General features: G+C 41.8%; 1 protein-coding gene across 2 annotated transcripts in view; it reads right to left on the reverse strand.

The window, feature by feature from the left end:
* The window catches only part of LOC111964044 (endoglin), a 52,820-nt gene extending 41,238 nt beyond the window's left edge, over positions 1–11,582 (reverse strand). For both annotated transcript variants that reach the window (XM_023987714.2, XM_023987713.2), the window contains exons 1-2: positions 11,475–11,582; positions 9,940–10,166 (exon numbers count right to left, since the gene is read on the reverse strand). In XM_023987714.2, coding sequence (XP_023843482.1) covers positions 9,940–10,003 — 64 coding nt within the window. In that variant the 5' untranslated portion in view covers positions 10,004–10,166; positions 11,475–11,582. The remainder of the gene's footprint in view (positions 1–9,939; positions 10,167–11,474) is intronic.
* Positions 11,583–15,723: the final 4,141 nt, after the last annotated feature.

The raw sequence follows: 15,723 nt of genomic DNA on the forward strand, positions 1-15,723 counted from the left end.
AAACTTGCTGGCCTGCACAGAGCCCTGACCTCAACTCCATCGAACACCTTTGGAATGAATTGGAACGCCGACTGCGAGCCAGGCCTGATCGCCCCAACATCAGTGCCTGACCTCACCTAATGCTCTTGTGGCTGAATGGAAGCAAAGTCCCGCAGCAATTGTTCCAACATCTAGTGGAAAGCCTTCCCAGAAGAGTGGAGGCTGTTATATCAGCAAAGAGGGGAACAACATCATATGAATAGACATGATTTTGGAATGAGATGTTCGATGAGCAGGTGTCCCACATACTTTGGCTATGTAGTATATACAGTGGGAGAACAAGTATTTGATAGCACTGCCGATTTTGCAGGTTTTCCTAACTTACAAAAGCATGTAGAGGTCTGTCATTTTTATCATAAGGTACACTTCAACTGTGAGAGACGGAATCTAAAACAAAAATCCAGAAAATCCACATTGTATGATTTTTAAGTAATTAATTGCTTTTATTGCATGACAAAGTATTTGATCACCTACCAACCAGTAAGAATTTCTCACAGCTGTTGTTTTTAAGAAGCCCCGTTTCCTGTTGCGGTGATTTTCTATTAAAATGAAGTTCACGCTGCACTGCTCTCCATTAACTTCCACATATGGGGTACACATTGATGTTGATCTTCCACACTGATCTCAACAAACCATTTCTGTATGGACCTCGCTTTGTGCACGGGGGCATTGTCATGCTGAAACAGGAAAGGGCCTTCCCCAAATTGTTGCCACAAAGTTGGAAACACAGAATCATCTAGAATTGCATTGTATGCTGTAACGTTAAGATTTCCCTTTACTGGGAAATCTAGCCCGAACCATGAAAAACAGCACCAGACCATTATTCCTCCTCCAACAAACTTTACAGTTGGTAATATGCATTCATGCAGGTAGCGTTCTTCTGGCATCCACCAAATAGTGAAGCGTGATTCATCACGCCCAAGAAAGCATTTTCACTGCTCCAGAGTCCAATGGCGGCAAGCTTTAGACCACTCAAGCCGACGGTTGGCATTGCACATGGTGATCTTAGGCTTGTGTACGGCTGCTCGGCCATGGAAACCCATTTCATAAAACTCCCAACGAACAGTTCTTGTGCTGACGTTGCTTCCAGAGACAGTTTGGAACTTTGTAGTGAGTTTTACAACCGAGGACAGACATTTTTACGCGCTACGTGCTTCAGCACTCAGCGGTCCCGTTCTGTGAGCTTGTGTGGCCTATCGTTCTGTGAGCTTGTGTGGCCGTTGTTGCTTCTAGACGTTTCCACTTCACAATAACAGCATTTACAGTTGACCGGGGCAGCTCCAACAGAAATTTGACAAACTGACTTGTTGGAAAGGTGGCATCCTATGACGGTGTCTCGTTGAAAGTCACTGAGGTCTTCAGTAAGACCATTCTACTGCTAATGTCTGTCTATGGAGATTGCATGGATGTGTGCTCGATTTTATACACCTGTCAGCAACGGGTGTGGCTGAAATAGCTGAATCCACTAATTTGAAGGCGTGTCCACATACTTTTGTATATACAGTATATACACTGCATTCGGGAAAGTATTCAGACCCCTTGACTTTTTCCACATTTTGTTACGTTACAGCCTTATTCTCAAATGGATTAAATTAATGCCAAAAAAAAAAACGAAAACAGGTTTTTAGAAATTTTTGCAAATGTATAACAAATAAAAAACAGAAATACCATATTTACATTTACCTCCCCATCCAAGTGGATAGAGCTTGAGAGGATCTGCAAAGAAGAATGGGAGAAACTCCCCAAATACAGGTGTGGCAAGATTGTAGCTTGATACCCAAAAAGATTCAAGGCTGTCATAGTTGCCAAAGGCGCTTCAACAAAGTACTGAGTAAAGGGTCTGATACTTATGTAAATGTGATATTTCAGTTTTTTATTTTGAATAAATTTGCGAACTTTTCTAAAAAACGGTTTTTGCTTTGTCATTATTGGGTATTGTATGCAGCTTGATGGTGGGGGGGGGGGGATATTTAATACATTTTTGAATAAGGCTGTAACGTAATAAAATGTGGAAAAAGTCAAGGGGTCTGAATACTTTCCGAATGCACTGTATATATTTTTTATTATGATTTTTTTATGGCAGACGAAACACATGTCTTGTGAACTAATGTGAACTAATCCATTGCGGAGGCTGAGACCAATGCATTGAGGAGGCCGCGGGGATGGCACTTCCAAGAAGTGTGGCTAAATTCACAATGCATGTATCTCTCCAGAATGCGCTCTCTCTCGCCAATTTGTGCACATTCATTGTTTGCGGTTGATTGTTAGTGTCTATCTATTCCTAATTCCATATATCACCAGTAGTACATTTACCATTAATTCCTATAATTTCTAATATACAATGTTTGTTTGGTTACGGTCTTTTGTCATTCTCATTTTCGGAATGGACACGTTGAGCGCACAACCTATGTTACACTTGTGAGAAACAAGTTTTGGTAAATTTTATTCCATTTACGAGTTTTGTCAATTTAGTCATTGTCTTTATTTAGAGCCGTCCTGTCAATCTTGAGTAAGGACGCGCACCTGATTACGGATAGAAGTAGGCCTGTAGGCTAACTGGCCTGCGTGCAAATGTATGAATATAAATGTGCCCATTTGGGAATCTGATAGTATTTCTGATTGACTTAACGCACCACCAATAGTTCCTCAATGTATTTGAAAAATGTTTCCAGTTCTCTCCCTTTTGACCACTCAGCGTGAAAGGGAAAAATGTTATCCTCTGATCCAGTGGAAGCATCATGAAAAAGGCCTACCTGATTACTTCTCGTCACTTGTGCAAATAGCCTACAGCTGTGTCTGTCCCAAGCTCACTGGCACCGGAAACTCTGAGGGCCCAGAATATTTATACAATGTTGCAAGTTTGCTAGCAGGAGCTTCAGGCTGACTCAAGGTAATAGTTGATACAATGTTTCAAGTTCGTTGCAGACAGGCCATGTGTAGCCAATTTGATTTATAGGATATTTATTTTTATCAGGATATTCTCTACCTGCAGGCTGCAATGGCTTTACATACAGAAACATATATCTGTCATATTGCTGGCAGCATCAGCAAGTGCAATGTTTCCGTTTCGTTGCTTTGGTTGTCTCTTCCTTCAAATTGACAAGGTGTTCCATAAACACTCTATTAGCTCTCAGTCCTCAGGTTGGTCACAGTGTGAACAAACATTTGTTGGCTGTATAGGCGGTTTTTACATAGTTGGCAATGGCAATACAAGTTATCTTTTAGGTTTGTAAAATTTTTTGGGATAGAATTAGGATTAACCACATGACAATGATTTTGAGATACGAAGACCTTATTATAAATTAAATGAAACTGTTCCATGAAAACCATAACTGGCACTCATATCGGTAGAAATGATAAGATAAACTGGCATTCCACATGAAAAAGTTTGCCGATTCCTCATGTAGCCTATGACCGGCTACTTCAGCAGAGTAAAGCCAGATGGTCGGGTCAGGTTAAGTTAGATCTCTGGCTCCCTCAAGTCATGTGTGTCTTATTTCATCAAACAGTGTGCTTAAAGCATCAGAAAATCTCAATGCATTGCCTACAGTATATCGTTGATTTTATTAAAACACATATGTGTCTATATACTGTATGGTAAAATTTCAACCAGTCAATTGGGTTGAAAGAACAGCCGACTTTTGGTCGACCAAGATTGTTTACATCGGGGAACGCCCTGTTTTGTGTGTGGTTATTTAGGTGTGTTAATGGAATTGAGCTGTGGTAGAAAAAGAACCCGATTGTCATACTTGAGTAAAGGTAAAGATGGCTTAATAGAAAATTACTCACATAAAAGTGAAAGTCACCCAGTAAAATCCTACTTGAGTAAAATTCGAAAAGTATTTGGTTTTAAATGTACTTAAGAATCAAAAGTAAATGTAATTCCTAAAATATACTCAAGTATCAAAAGTAAAAGTGTAAATCAATTCAAATTCCTTATATTAAGCAAACCAGACGGCAGCATTTTCTTATTCTTTTCATTTACGGATAGCCAGGGGCACACTCCAACACTCAGACATAATTTACAAATGAAGCATGTGTTTAGTGAGTCCGCCAGATCAGAAGCAGTAGGGATGACCAGGGATGTTCTCTTGATAAGTGTGTGAATTAGACCATTTTCCTGTCCTGCTAAGCATTCAAAATGTAACGAGTACTTTTGGGTGTCAGGGAAAATGTACAGACTAGAAAGTACATACTTTTCTTTAGGAATGTAGTGAAGTAAAAGTTGTGAAAAAATATAAATAGTAAAGTACAGATACCCCAAAAAACTACTTTAGTACTTTCAAGTATTTTTACACCACTGGCATTGAGGATGTGAAAGCTGGTCTGTAGACAGCTTGTCTTCATATATAATCGGCTCTGTTTACACCTCTTGTCAGATATCTCCTCATGTCAGAAGTAGTACAACAAATCCATTGAGGGCCTATGGCTGACCCACACACACACACACGTATCTCTTAGAAGCTTGAGAGCTGTCTCTAAATTAATCTTTATGGTTTGTCCGTCTGTTGCTGTTCCTAAGGCAATCTGATGCTTTGATGTTGAAAAACTTAGTGTGCTCTTGTCATTCACTATACTAGCAGTTCTTTCCTAGAATGGTGATGCTAGGAACTTTAGATATGACGAATGTTAAATACATTGCCGTTCCCCATTGATACACTACAGGCTCTCTCTATATCTCTCTCTGTCTCTCTCACAGACACACACAAACAGAAACATATATCTGTCATATTCCAGGCAGCATCAGCGTGTGCAATGTTTCCGTTTCGTTGCTTTGGTTGTCTCTTCCTTCAAATTGACAAGGTGTTCCATAAACACTCTATTAGCTCTCAGTCTTCAGGTTGGTCACAGTGTGAACAAATTAATTTATCACTAAACGGCGAGACATTGTGAATTTGCTCTATAGTGAGAGTCTATTCATCTTCCAGGCATTAATTAGCAAACGTGGTTTTTGGAGGGAAAGACTAATTTAGCGGTCGCTGTGCTAACTCCGTTCCACTGAGCAGATGGAAACGGCAGAGACGCATTGCACACTGGGTGCTTCCAATCATTCAAGATTGATGTCGCTTTGCACAGCATATGTTGCTCATAGAACCAACAGACATTACCCCGTTTTTCTCCACTGATTTCCCAGAAAATATTAACGAGCCCACTTTGGGATCGTCGCATCATAGATAGCATAGCTATGAACGTTCTGCTACTTTTCGACACGTTTGAGAAGTTGAAGAAGTGGAGTTAGGTAGAGTCTGGAGCAAAGACAGAAAGATTGTGCTGCTTTGCAGTGCCAAGTTTTATTTTTCTTCCTCTAAGAGTAATGAAATAGTCTGAGAGTGGAAAGCTGTCAACAAGCTTGACTATATTTCCTCAGGAAGATAAGTACAGACTGTTAGGAGCTCTGAGCATGGCTTTGGGATTTGTTGGAGCCATATGACAAACATCTACACTACAGGGCTTTTAATTAAAGCCTATCCCTTGATCACACTTTCTACTTTTCAATGTATTAATAATGGGAAAAGATTCTATCAAAAGCCTTCCATCATATTCAGAGGGACTCTCTATAACCCTGAATGTGGCCCCTACATAAGCACGCCAACACACACAGGAGCACACACATGCGTGCACACACACAAGCACACACACCAAGTTTGTCATAAATCAAAGAGAATTTTGAGCACTTCACCACATGAATCCAGAGAAAGCAGCATGACACCTGAATCAACAAGAAGGTTCAACTTTATACACCCAGGCTTGCATAGCTCTACCATTAGGGTCAAATAACAAGTGACTGTAGCTACCCTACGTTGTTTCAATTCTGAACACCAATCGTGGTTTTTAAGATTTGTGAGACACATCGCAACAAGCTTCAACTAAAGCCTGTGACACCTGTCATTGCTTCAAAGCATCAACTGTTCAATAATAATTTCCTGTCCTTTAGAAGCTTAGCTGACAACTATCTCTGTTCTGCCTGAAGAAAGCAGCACATCAACATAGCATACTAAATAGTTTATGAATTTGCATAGTGGGAAATAAGGAATAGGTACCAAACAGCCAACCCAAGTACTACTCTCTCTGGGATTTGGGGAAGATAACCCAAAAATAATGTTTAAAGGGACAGGTACAAATCCCCTTTCAAGACTTCTTCTGATTGGGCAGACCCTTGGCTGAGTATGGAGAGACTGGCCAGAGATAATAGCTACACAACGCCATGCCTTATCTGTCCACAGTGTGCAGACGGCTGCCGCTGGCATGTGCACATAGCGGTCGCCATTCTGATGAGGAGTTTTATCTCCGCGCCATGTACTAATGAGCCATTCAGGTCGCACGCCACTGCCTGCCGACCAACCCAACCTGGGGGACCTGGGCCTTACCGATCCCCAGGGATAGTGCACCACGATGAGAAAGACAGGCAGACAAGGTCCAGGGCCTGGCCAGAAACAGTGCCTGAAACGAGTGGACACTTAAATATCAATGAATGTGTTTTCGTTTAACATGGTCATCTTTTGTTAAAAACTAAAGTACTCCATGTAAATATTTGTGTGTATTTGTTAAGAGCTCAACGGAACTAGTGCTCTCTCTCTCTTTGCCTTACAGCCAAGTAATAGAATAATTACTGAGGCTCAAGCATCTCCTTGCAGATGAGAAACGATTGTGTATGTTACTCTCAAAATGTTTTTCCTAGATATGAAAAGTCTTAAATTAAATGGTTTCTGAGATGAAAGTGTGCCTATCAACATTAGGTGATGCATAGCCTAAATAGAGTGAGCTAGATGTGTTTTACAGTGCTTTGATATATGCCTTACCGCATGAGGGGTGCCTTGTTAACAACTTACTTCAAGAAAAACATAACTCACAAGCTGGGAAAAAATGATTTGTCTCTAAACATTTTATATGACACTGCTGCTGCCCTGCTTTACTCCAGAGATAAAGTGAACCATCACACATCATTCATAATCTATACACAAACAGGAAAAGTTATCCGGCAGCAAACATTATTGTAACTCATCAAACGCTTACTCTCCCTTTTAGGTACAACAGACAGAAATAGAGAGAGAGCAAGAGAGAGAGAGAGAGAGAGAGATAGGTAGAGAGGTGAACAACATACTTTAGCATACCCACTGGGCACAGACATCAATTCACCATCTATTCCACGTTGGTTCAATGTAATTTCATTGAAATGACGTGGAAACAACGTTTATTCAACCAGCGTGTGCCCACTGGGTAGCTAGTCCTGCTCAGCACTGCTAGTCAAAGAGAGAAAAAGAGGCAGTCAGAAATGGATTGTTGATTGCAACAGTGAGATAGAAATCGGTCTGCAGCAGCGACAAGTGGTCGCGTCACTATGTCTCCCTGGTCCTGCCACCCAGTCTGGCTGCAGTGTGGGGAAGTGGGCTATTTAGACTCTCAACGCCATTTTTAACAGAGGCAGCAGTTTTTTTTGTTTTTTTGTTATTTCCCTCTGCAAGTTCCTACTAAGGAGCTGTCTGTCACCTCTTTTTATCCCTCTCTTTCTCTCTCATCTCTCTCTGCATCTTGCCATAGTGTATTTCTCTCTCACACACAATCTCTCTCTCCCTTTAGTCCCTCCCCCTCTTTCTGTTCTACCTCTCCTTAGCATCATCTGTCTCTCTCTCTCTCTCTGTCTCTCAATCTCTCTGCCTCATCCCTCACTTCACCCTCCTCTCTCTCTCTCTCTCTCTCTCTCTCTCTCTCTCTCTCTCTCTCTCTCTCTCTCTCTCTCTCCTTCCCTCTCCTTTCATCCCTTTCTCTCTCTCTGCACCCCTTTCCCGATCAACCCACTGTGTCACTGATGTGTTGTTGGATAGTTACATAATCCACGCTTAACCGCCACCACCATCTCCAACCCTCAACACCCCCCCAGCCTCCAGCATAGCTTCCTCAGGATGTGGTCCTAGTGGCTTCCCTGCCTGCTGTTCTGCTGCTCTCCTTACCTTTCTTCCCTCCATCTCCCTCCCCCTAGTCTGTCAGCTTCCCCCAAGCTCTCCTTCAGGCTCCCCTCCCTCTACGGCAGCTGCCTAATCACTTTTGTACTTTTCCTCCAGTCTGTAGAGAAGGACCCGGCTGGGAGGAAGTGCAGCGGGAGGCCAAGAGTCGACAACCATCACGTCAGGCTCCCACGGGGAACTAACTGCAGTGGGGAGCCGATGAGGCCTACAGTCAACCTATCCTCCTGTAGGGACACCCCCAGAGAGGGGCTGTACAGCTGATGGCCCCCATGGAACTACAGAACAGAAGTCTGGAGTCCAACTACTGTCTGGAGCCCAAACGGAGGCCCCCAACAGGGGCAACAGGGATTTAATCCAGTGAGACCAAAGCAGTCGACACAGATTCCCAACTAGAATCCACTACAGAGGGCTACACTGTCGACAGACAGTCACAGTTGCAGCCACAACCTCAGCCACTCACTAGTGATGGGTGTAAAAAATGCTGTATTCAGAAACGTTGCTATAGTATTCCTATTTGGAAGTCTCACAGAATATTCCAATAAATGTCTTGGCATGTCTCGGTTATGTTGCAGTTTCAAGTTGTATTAGTCGTATGTACAGGATAAACATGGTATATACCATCCAACAAAATGCTACTTGCAGGTTCCTTCTCCACAATGGTACAACAATAAGAAATAAAAATAATAATACAAACTGTTTTGGACTGCTTTCCTTTGTCTGCAAGAGCCAAATACATAAAATGTGCATATACCAGTGCACGAACATGAGGATCCACTGGAATAGCATGAACTACACCTGCTCTGTCTGACATAACTATCTGAAATAAGCATCACTCCAAGGATCTACACATGTTAGCGGCCAGAGCATAACACAAGACCTGTCAGAGCATAACTGAACACTGCAGATTCTCTTCCATTTCCTACATAACACTCCAGCTAACTGCCAACTAACCACTGCAGCCACAGAGAGCAATTGTAATGGCACCTTTTTGTATGAACTAATGGAGGGTACCACCATTGCTTGTTGGCCAAAGCCTATGGGGAAATTAATGTTTTTTTTTGTAGGGTTTTGGGATAAAAGAGGAAAATAAGACCTGTGGTAAACACAGGCTTAGGAGATCTTATTAGTTTTGTTCTATGACATCTCTATCAGCTAATGTCACTTTTTGTGAATTTTGAAACATTTATGTAATCAAAATAAGCACATAAAGCAGATAAATGCTTCATAATTCATAAAGGTCATGTTAACTGACTGATATTACAAATGTATAAGATCTAAGCCTGTGTTAACCTCAAACCTTATTCTTTGTGTTTATCCCAAAACCCCATTCATTCACCATTGATTTTTAGGAATAGCTGAACAAACCTGAGGTTTAATTTCCATTTTTTAGGACTACAAGCTCGCGAGCTCTATTTAACATACCTATTTTTTTAATCATACGCCCCAAAAACTTACTTGATAAATATATCAAATATACACGCAAACCAAGACAAATCTAGGCTACCTATAGCGTATACCAGCACAATAATAAACAGGATGCACACATTTCTCATTTAGTCCTTATACTTTATGAGTTTCAATGAAAGTAGTCTTTAGGAAATATTGTCAGTCACTATACACGTTACACCTCTATATACAGACTCATCCAATCAACTGGTAATCCTGAGAGAACCACTGAAAACAGCTGTGAAAATAAAGCCCTGGTTGTTTTTTAAAAAAGAGATGAGGTTAGAATAAGTAAATCATGACAGTTCAAATCAAGGTTAATGCCGGTTTTTGAACTTTGCTTACACAGAAGGAAAGACCCTCTAGGCTTCAATTCAGCACCAGTCTCCAAGTCGAGTCTAGCACACTAGCCGTCAACCAAACAGCTCTTCACTTACACAACCATTAAGAAGAGATGGAAGTTGGAGGTTCAACCAACCGTTGGTCTTACCTGAAGTGGCGAAGGCAAGGCAGAGTAGAAGCAGAGGTAAAAGTGGCATGTTGCTGCTCTCCATCTCTAAGTCAGATATCTGTGGGAGTCACAATGAAGAACTTGCCGGTGTCTAGGTGCTCGGGCAGCGTCCTCGTCCAATGGCAGCACGGCTGTGACTGTGGTGGCAGTGGTTCCGCTCCAGAGGGGTTACCACACAAATCCAGCCTTGATAGGTCAAAGGTCAGCTAGGAGAAAAGAGGCGGGGCGTCAGTAGGAGATTGCCAACTGCCAAGCAAAGTCATAGATGAGGTGAATACTGAAAATATCCAATCAATAAGGAATAGTGTATACCTCTGGTATTACTGATGCTGCACATTTATATAATTACATCAGAGTATAATTAACATAATGTCAATGCATATTAATCAATGTAATACTCATCCTCTACACTCAATGCTGGCAAGCTTAACAAATCCCCTCAAGTAACCTTTCCTGTTGAAAATTAAATTGTGAGATGGTGTTGCCAAGATTATAAACTGCATCACTTTCTTTTTTTCTGTCTTTTATCTGGAATAGTGGTATCTGAGATTATTATAGGATAAAATGTTCTCTCCAGAGGGCCTCTTCCTAAACGTCCAGGATCAGATGAAGTACACTGATTAACATCTATGTTAGTGATGATTAACAAGGCAATTTCTAATAAATGTATGTACTGTACCTCTCTCTACTCAACTACCCCCCATTTCTAGTTAGGTGCTTGATTAGAACTGTTGCTGCCATACCAAATTCAGATAAAAAATGGGATAATTCGTTAAAACTTGACACGTGACATTGCCATCAACTTCTGCATGTGGAACTAATGATAGGCTACAAACATATAACATTTATACTTCCAATGTGATTGTCTGTCCTTGGATAGCCTAGAATATTATCATGGGGCCCGGAGCTCTAGGGTTATCCAGTGGTCAGTAACTGCTGGCCCAGTCTGCCAGGAAACAGTATGGCGTCGCTTTCTTTAAATAATGTTACAATAGGGAGATCTGATAAGCGGGGGAGACTGCTCTTGTTATATGATTCATATAGAGCGAGGGGAAAATACTATATAAACTGTTTATGCAACCAAAGCAAAACAAAAGTAACTTTGGCTACTTCCTTAACCAGACAAACACGAATTATTGAGTCAAATACCTAATAACGGTTTAACTATAGAAAATGGTCACTAGAAAGTAGTTGAATATTTCAGGTAAACGGAAGACAGGCTATTAAAGTGAAACCAAAGCAAAACCGTTAATGTTTTTATTTGGCTGAAATAAATAGGACGAATAAGTGAAACTCATAGTTCTGGTTTTCAGAAATGTACGATAATACGGCTATAGGCTAGACGTTTATCTGACAATAGCTCACAGTTCACAACTTTATAATTCATGTTAACAAGTTATCTTACCTAATTGTCACCTATCATTGGCTTCAAATAAACAACACATAAAGGTAATATATTGTACCAGGGACAACAGCTAAAGCTGTCAGCAAAGCATTGATTAAAAGAAACTCACATATCAACGGAGAATGTCCCTTTTAAATTGCGGGTATAAACTACGAGTGCAAAAGAAGCAGTCAGTCATGTAAACCCTCATAAACTTTCTAGTGTAGCTGGGCGGGCGGGGAAGCGCAGATTTACTTTCGTACCACCCCAAAGACCAGAGCTTCGCGCGCTGGTGCTAATGCCGGTGACTGACGTCAATACTCGCACTGCTTGTCAGCACAGAACATTGTGAGAGAAACTAGGGATTTCTTTGAGATTTTGCATCTCAGGTGAATCGACAACAATGAGATATGGTCGACCGGTAGCAGCCTAATGAAAGAAAAGAAAGTATAAATCACAGAAGCATGAGTTTGGTCTTTCCATAACCCATTCAACATGGTTTATTACATTGTAATAACATACCAATAACCCAAAATGTTACGTATTATCAAGAGTAAAGGGGTTGTGTCTTTATAATCTCAGATGGGATGATGATGATGATGATGATGATGATGATGATGATGATGATGATGATGATCCCTAGGTTTTGGAAGAATCTCACCTCAGTATAACATATTATTGTCAAAAACAACTAGGGACCACACCGCCCTCTTGAGGCCAATATTGCCACAATCATCATTTGTCGCTTTATGGGAGTTGTGACTTGTGACTGTACTCTCTCTCATCCTTTTGTTTTGTTTTGTTTATGAGAACAAATTTACATCATGTTACCAGGGATGTAATTTCAGAATGAAAAATTAATAATTATGTATAAACATATGACTAATATAGAATGGTATGATGTGATGATGATATCCAACAATTGTCCTCTTGTCAAATGTCTTATTTGTAGGGCTAATTAATAAGTTATCCAGTCAGTTGTATATTTGTGACGGAAGTCATTAAAATGTCTTGTTAACAAACTATAGTTTTGGCAAGTCGGTTAGGACATCTACTTTGTGCATGACACAAGTCATTTTTTCCAACAATTGTTTACAGACAGATTATTTCACTTATAATTCACTGTATCACARTTCCAGTGGGTCAGAAGTTTACATACACTAAGTGGACGGGGCCTTTAAAAACCTTGAAAAATTCCAGAAATTATGTCATGGCTTTAGAAGCTTCTGATAGGCTAATTGACATCATTTGAGTCAATTGGAGGTGTACCTGTGGATGTATTTCAAGGCCTACCTTCAAACTCAATGCCTCTTTGCTTGACATCATGGGAAAATCAAAGGAAATCAGCCAAGACCTCAGAAAAAAAATTGTAGACCTCCACAAGTCTGGTTCATCCTTGGGAGCAATTTCCAAACGCCTGAAGGTACCACGTTCATCTGTACAAACAATAGTACGCAAGCATAAACACCATGGGATCACGCAGCCGTCAAACAGTTAAGGAAAGAGACGTGTTCTTTCTCCTAGAGATGAACGTACTTTGGTGCAAATCAATGCCAGAACAACAGCAAAGGACCTTGTGAAGATGCTGGAGGAAACAGGTACAAAAGTATCTATATCCACAGTAAAACGAGTCCTATATCGACATAACCTGAAAGGCCGCTCAGCAAGGAAGAAGCCACTGGTCCAAAACTGCCATGAAAAAGCCAGACTAGGGTTTGCAAATGCACATGGGGACAAAGATCGTACTTTCTGGAGAAATGTCCTCTGGTCTGATGAAACAAAAATAGAACTGTTTGGCCATAATGACCATCATTATGTTTGGAGGAAAAAGGGGGAGGCTTGCCGAAGAACACCATCCCAACCGTGAAGCACTGGGGTGGCAGCATCATGTTGTGGGGGTGCTTTGCTGCAGGAGGGACTGGTGCACTTCACAAAATCGATGGCATCATGAGGAACAAACATTATATATTGAAGCAACATCTCATAACATCAGTCAGGAAGTTAAAGCTTGGTCGCAAATGGGTCTTCCAAATGGACAATGACCCCAAGCATACTTCCAAAGTTGTGGCAAAATGGCTTAAGGACAAAAAAGTCAAGGTATTGGAGTGGCCATCACAAAGCCCTGACCTCAATCCTATAGAACATTTGTGGGCAGAACTGAAAAAGTGTGTGCGAGCAAGGAGGCCTACAAACCTGACTCAGTTACACCTGCTCTGTCAGGAGGAATGGGCCAAAATTCACCCAACTTATTGTGGGAAGCTTGTGGAAGGCTACCCAAAACGTTTGACCCAAGTTAAACACTTTAAAGGCAATGCTACCAAATACTAATTGAGTGTATGCAAACTTCTGACCCACTGGGAATGTGATGAAAGAAATAAAAGCTGAAATAAATCACATTCTTTATATCCTACTGCAACAATAGCTGCAGCCTTCTTGGAATCACACATGACAGGATCTTTATTAAAAACATATCTGAAATACAAGACTATCACTGTCATCTGTGTGAGCATTGAACATTTATAGTTATGAAGTGGTCTGGTAATGACTTGATGAAAACAATGTTTACATGTCTGTGCCATTTATGGAGTAAGAGCAGACATTTTGATATTGTTGTTGCCAAGACAGCCGACAGAGATGGCCGCCTCGCTTCGCGTTCCTAGGAAACTATGCAGTATTTTGTTTTTTTATGTATTATTTTTACATTGTTTTATTACATACAGCCGAGAGGAACTATTGGATATAAGAGCAACATCAACTTACCAACATTACGACCAGGAATATGACTTTCCCGAAGCGGATCCTCTGTTTGGTCCACCACCCAGGACAATGGATCGGATCCCAGCCGGCGACCCAAAACAACGGCGCCGCAGAAGGGGCAGACTGGTCTTCTGGTCAGGCTCCGTAGACGGGCACATCGCGCACCGCTCCCAAGTATACTACTCGCCAATGTCCAGTTTCTTGACAACAAGGTAGACGAAATCCGAGCAGGGGTTGCCTTCCAGAGAGACATCAGAGATTGTAACGTTCTTTGTTTCACGGAAACATGGCTCACTCTGGATATGTTATCAGAGTCGTTACAGCCACCTGGTTTCTTCACGCATCGCGCCGACAGAAATAAACATCTCTCTGGTAAGAAGAAACATGCCTTATGATTAACGAGACGTGGCGTGATCATAACAACATACAGGAACTCCTGTTCTTCACCTGACCTAGAATTCCTTACAATCAAATGCCGACCGCATTATCCACCAAGAGAATTCTCTTAGATTATAATCACAGTCATGTATATCCCCCCCATGCAGACACATCGACGGCCCTGAAAGAACTTCATTGGACTCTATGTAAACTGGAAACCACATATCCTGAGGCTGCATTTATTGTAGCTGGGGGATTTTAACAAGGCTAATCTGAAAACAAGGCTCCCTAAATTTTATCAGCATATCGAATGCGCGACCCGGGCTGGCAAAACCCTGGATCATTGTTACTCTAACTTCCTTTCGGAGGGACCGAGGGAAACACCCGTGCTCAGGTTTGTTCAACGCTGGTCCGACCAATCGGAATCCACGCTTCAAGATTGTTTCGATCACGTGGACTGGGATATGTTCCGCATAGCGTCCGACAATAACATTGATGAATACGCTGATTCGGTGAGCGAGTTTATTAGCAAGTGCATCGGTGATGTTGTACCCACAGCGACTATTAAAACCTTCCCCAACCAGAAACCGTGGATTGATGGCAGCATTCGCCAAAACTGAAAGAGCGAACCACTGCTTTTAATCAGGGCAAAGGCGACCGGAAACATGACCGAATACAAACAGTGTAGCTATTCCCTCCGCAAGGCAATCAAACAAGCTAAGCGTCAGTATAGAGACAAAGTAGAGTCGCAATTCAATGGCTCAGACACGAGAGGTATGTGGCAGGGTCTACAGTCAATCACGGACTACAAAAAGAAAACAAGCCCCGTCGCGGACAACGATGTCTTGCTCCCAGACAAACTAAACAACTTCTTTGCTCGCTGTGAGGACAATACAGTGCCACCAACACGGCCCGCTACCAAAACGTGAGTAAAACATTTAAAAGTGTTAACCCTTGCAAGGCTGCCGGCCCAGACGGCATCCCCAGCTGTGTCCTCAGAGCATGCGCAGACCAGCTGGCTGGTGTGTTTACGGACATATTCAATCAACCCTTATCCCAGTCTGCTGTTCCCACATGCTTCAAGAGGGCCACCATTGTTCCTGTTCCCAAGAAAGCTAAAGTAGCTGAGCTAAATGACTATCGCCCCGTAGCACTCACTTCCGTCATCATGAAGGGCTTTGAGAGACTAGTCAAGGACCATATCACCTCCACCCTACCTGACACCCTAGACCCACTCCATTTTG

The sequence above is a fragment of the Salvelinus sp. IW2-2015 genome, linkage group LG5 (genome assembly GCF_002910315.2).
Source record: "Salvelinus sp. IW2-2015 linkage group LG5, ASM291031v2, whole genome shotgun sequence".
NCBI classification, from domain to species: domain Eukaryota; kingdom Metazoa; phylum Chordata; class Actinopteri; order Salmoniformes; family Salmonidae; genus Salvelinus; species Salvelinus sp. IW2-2015.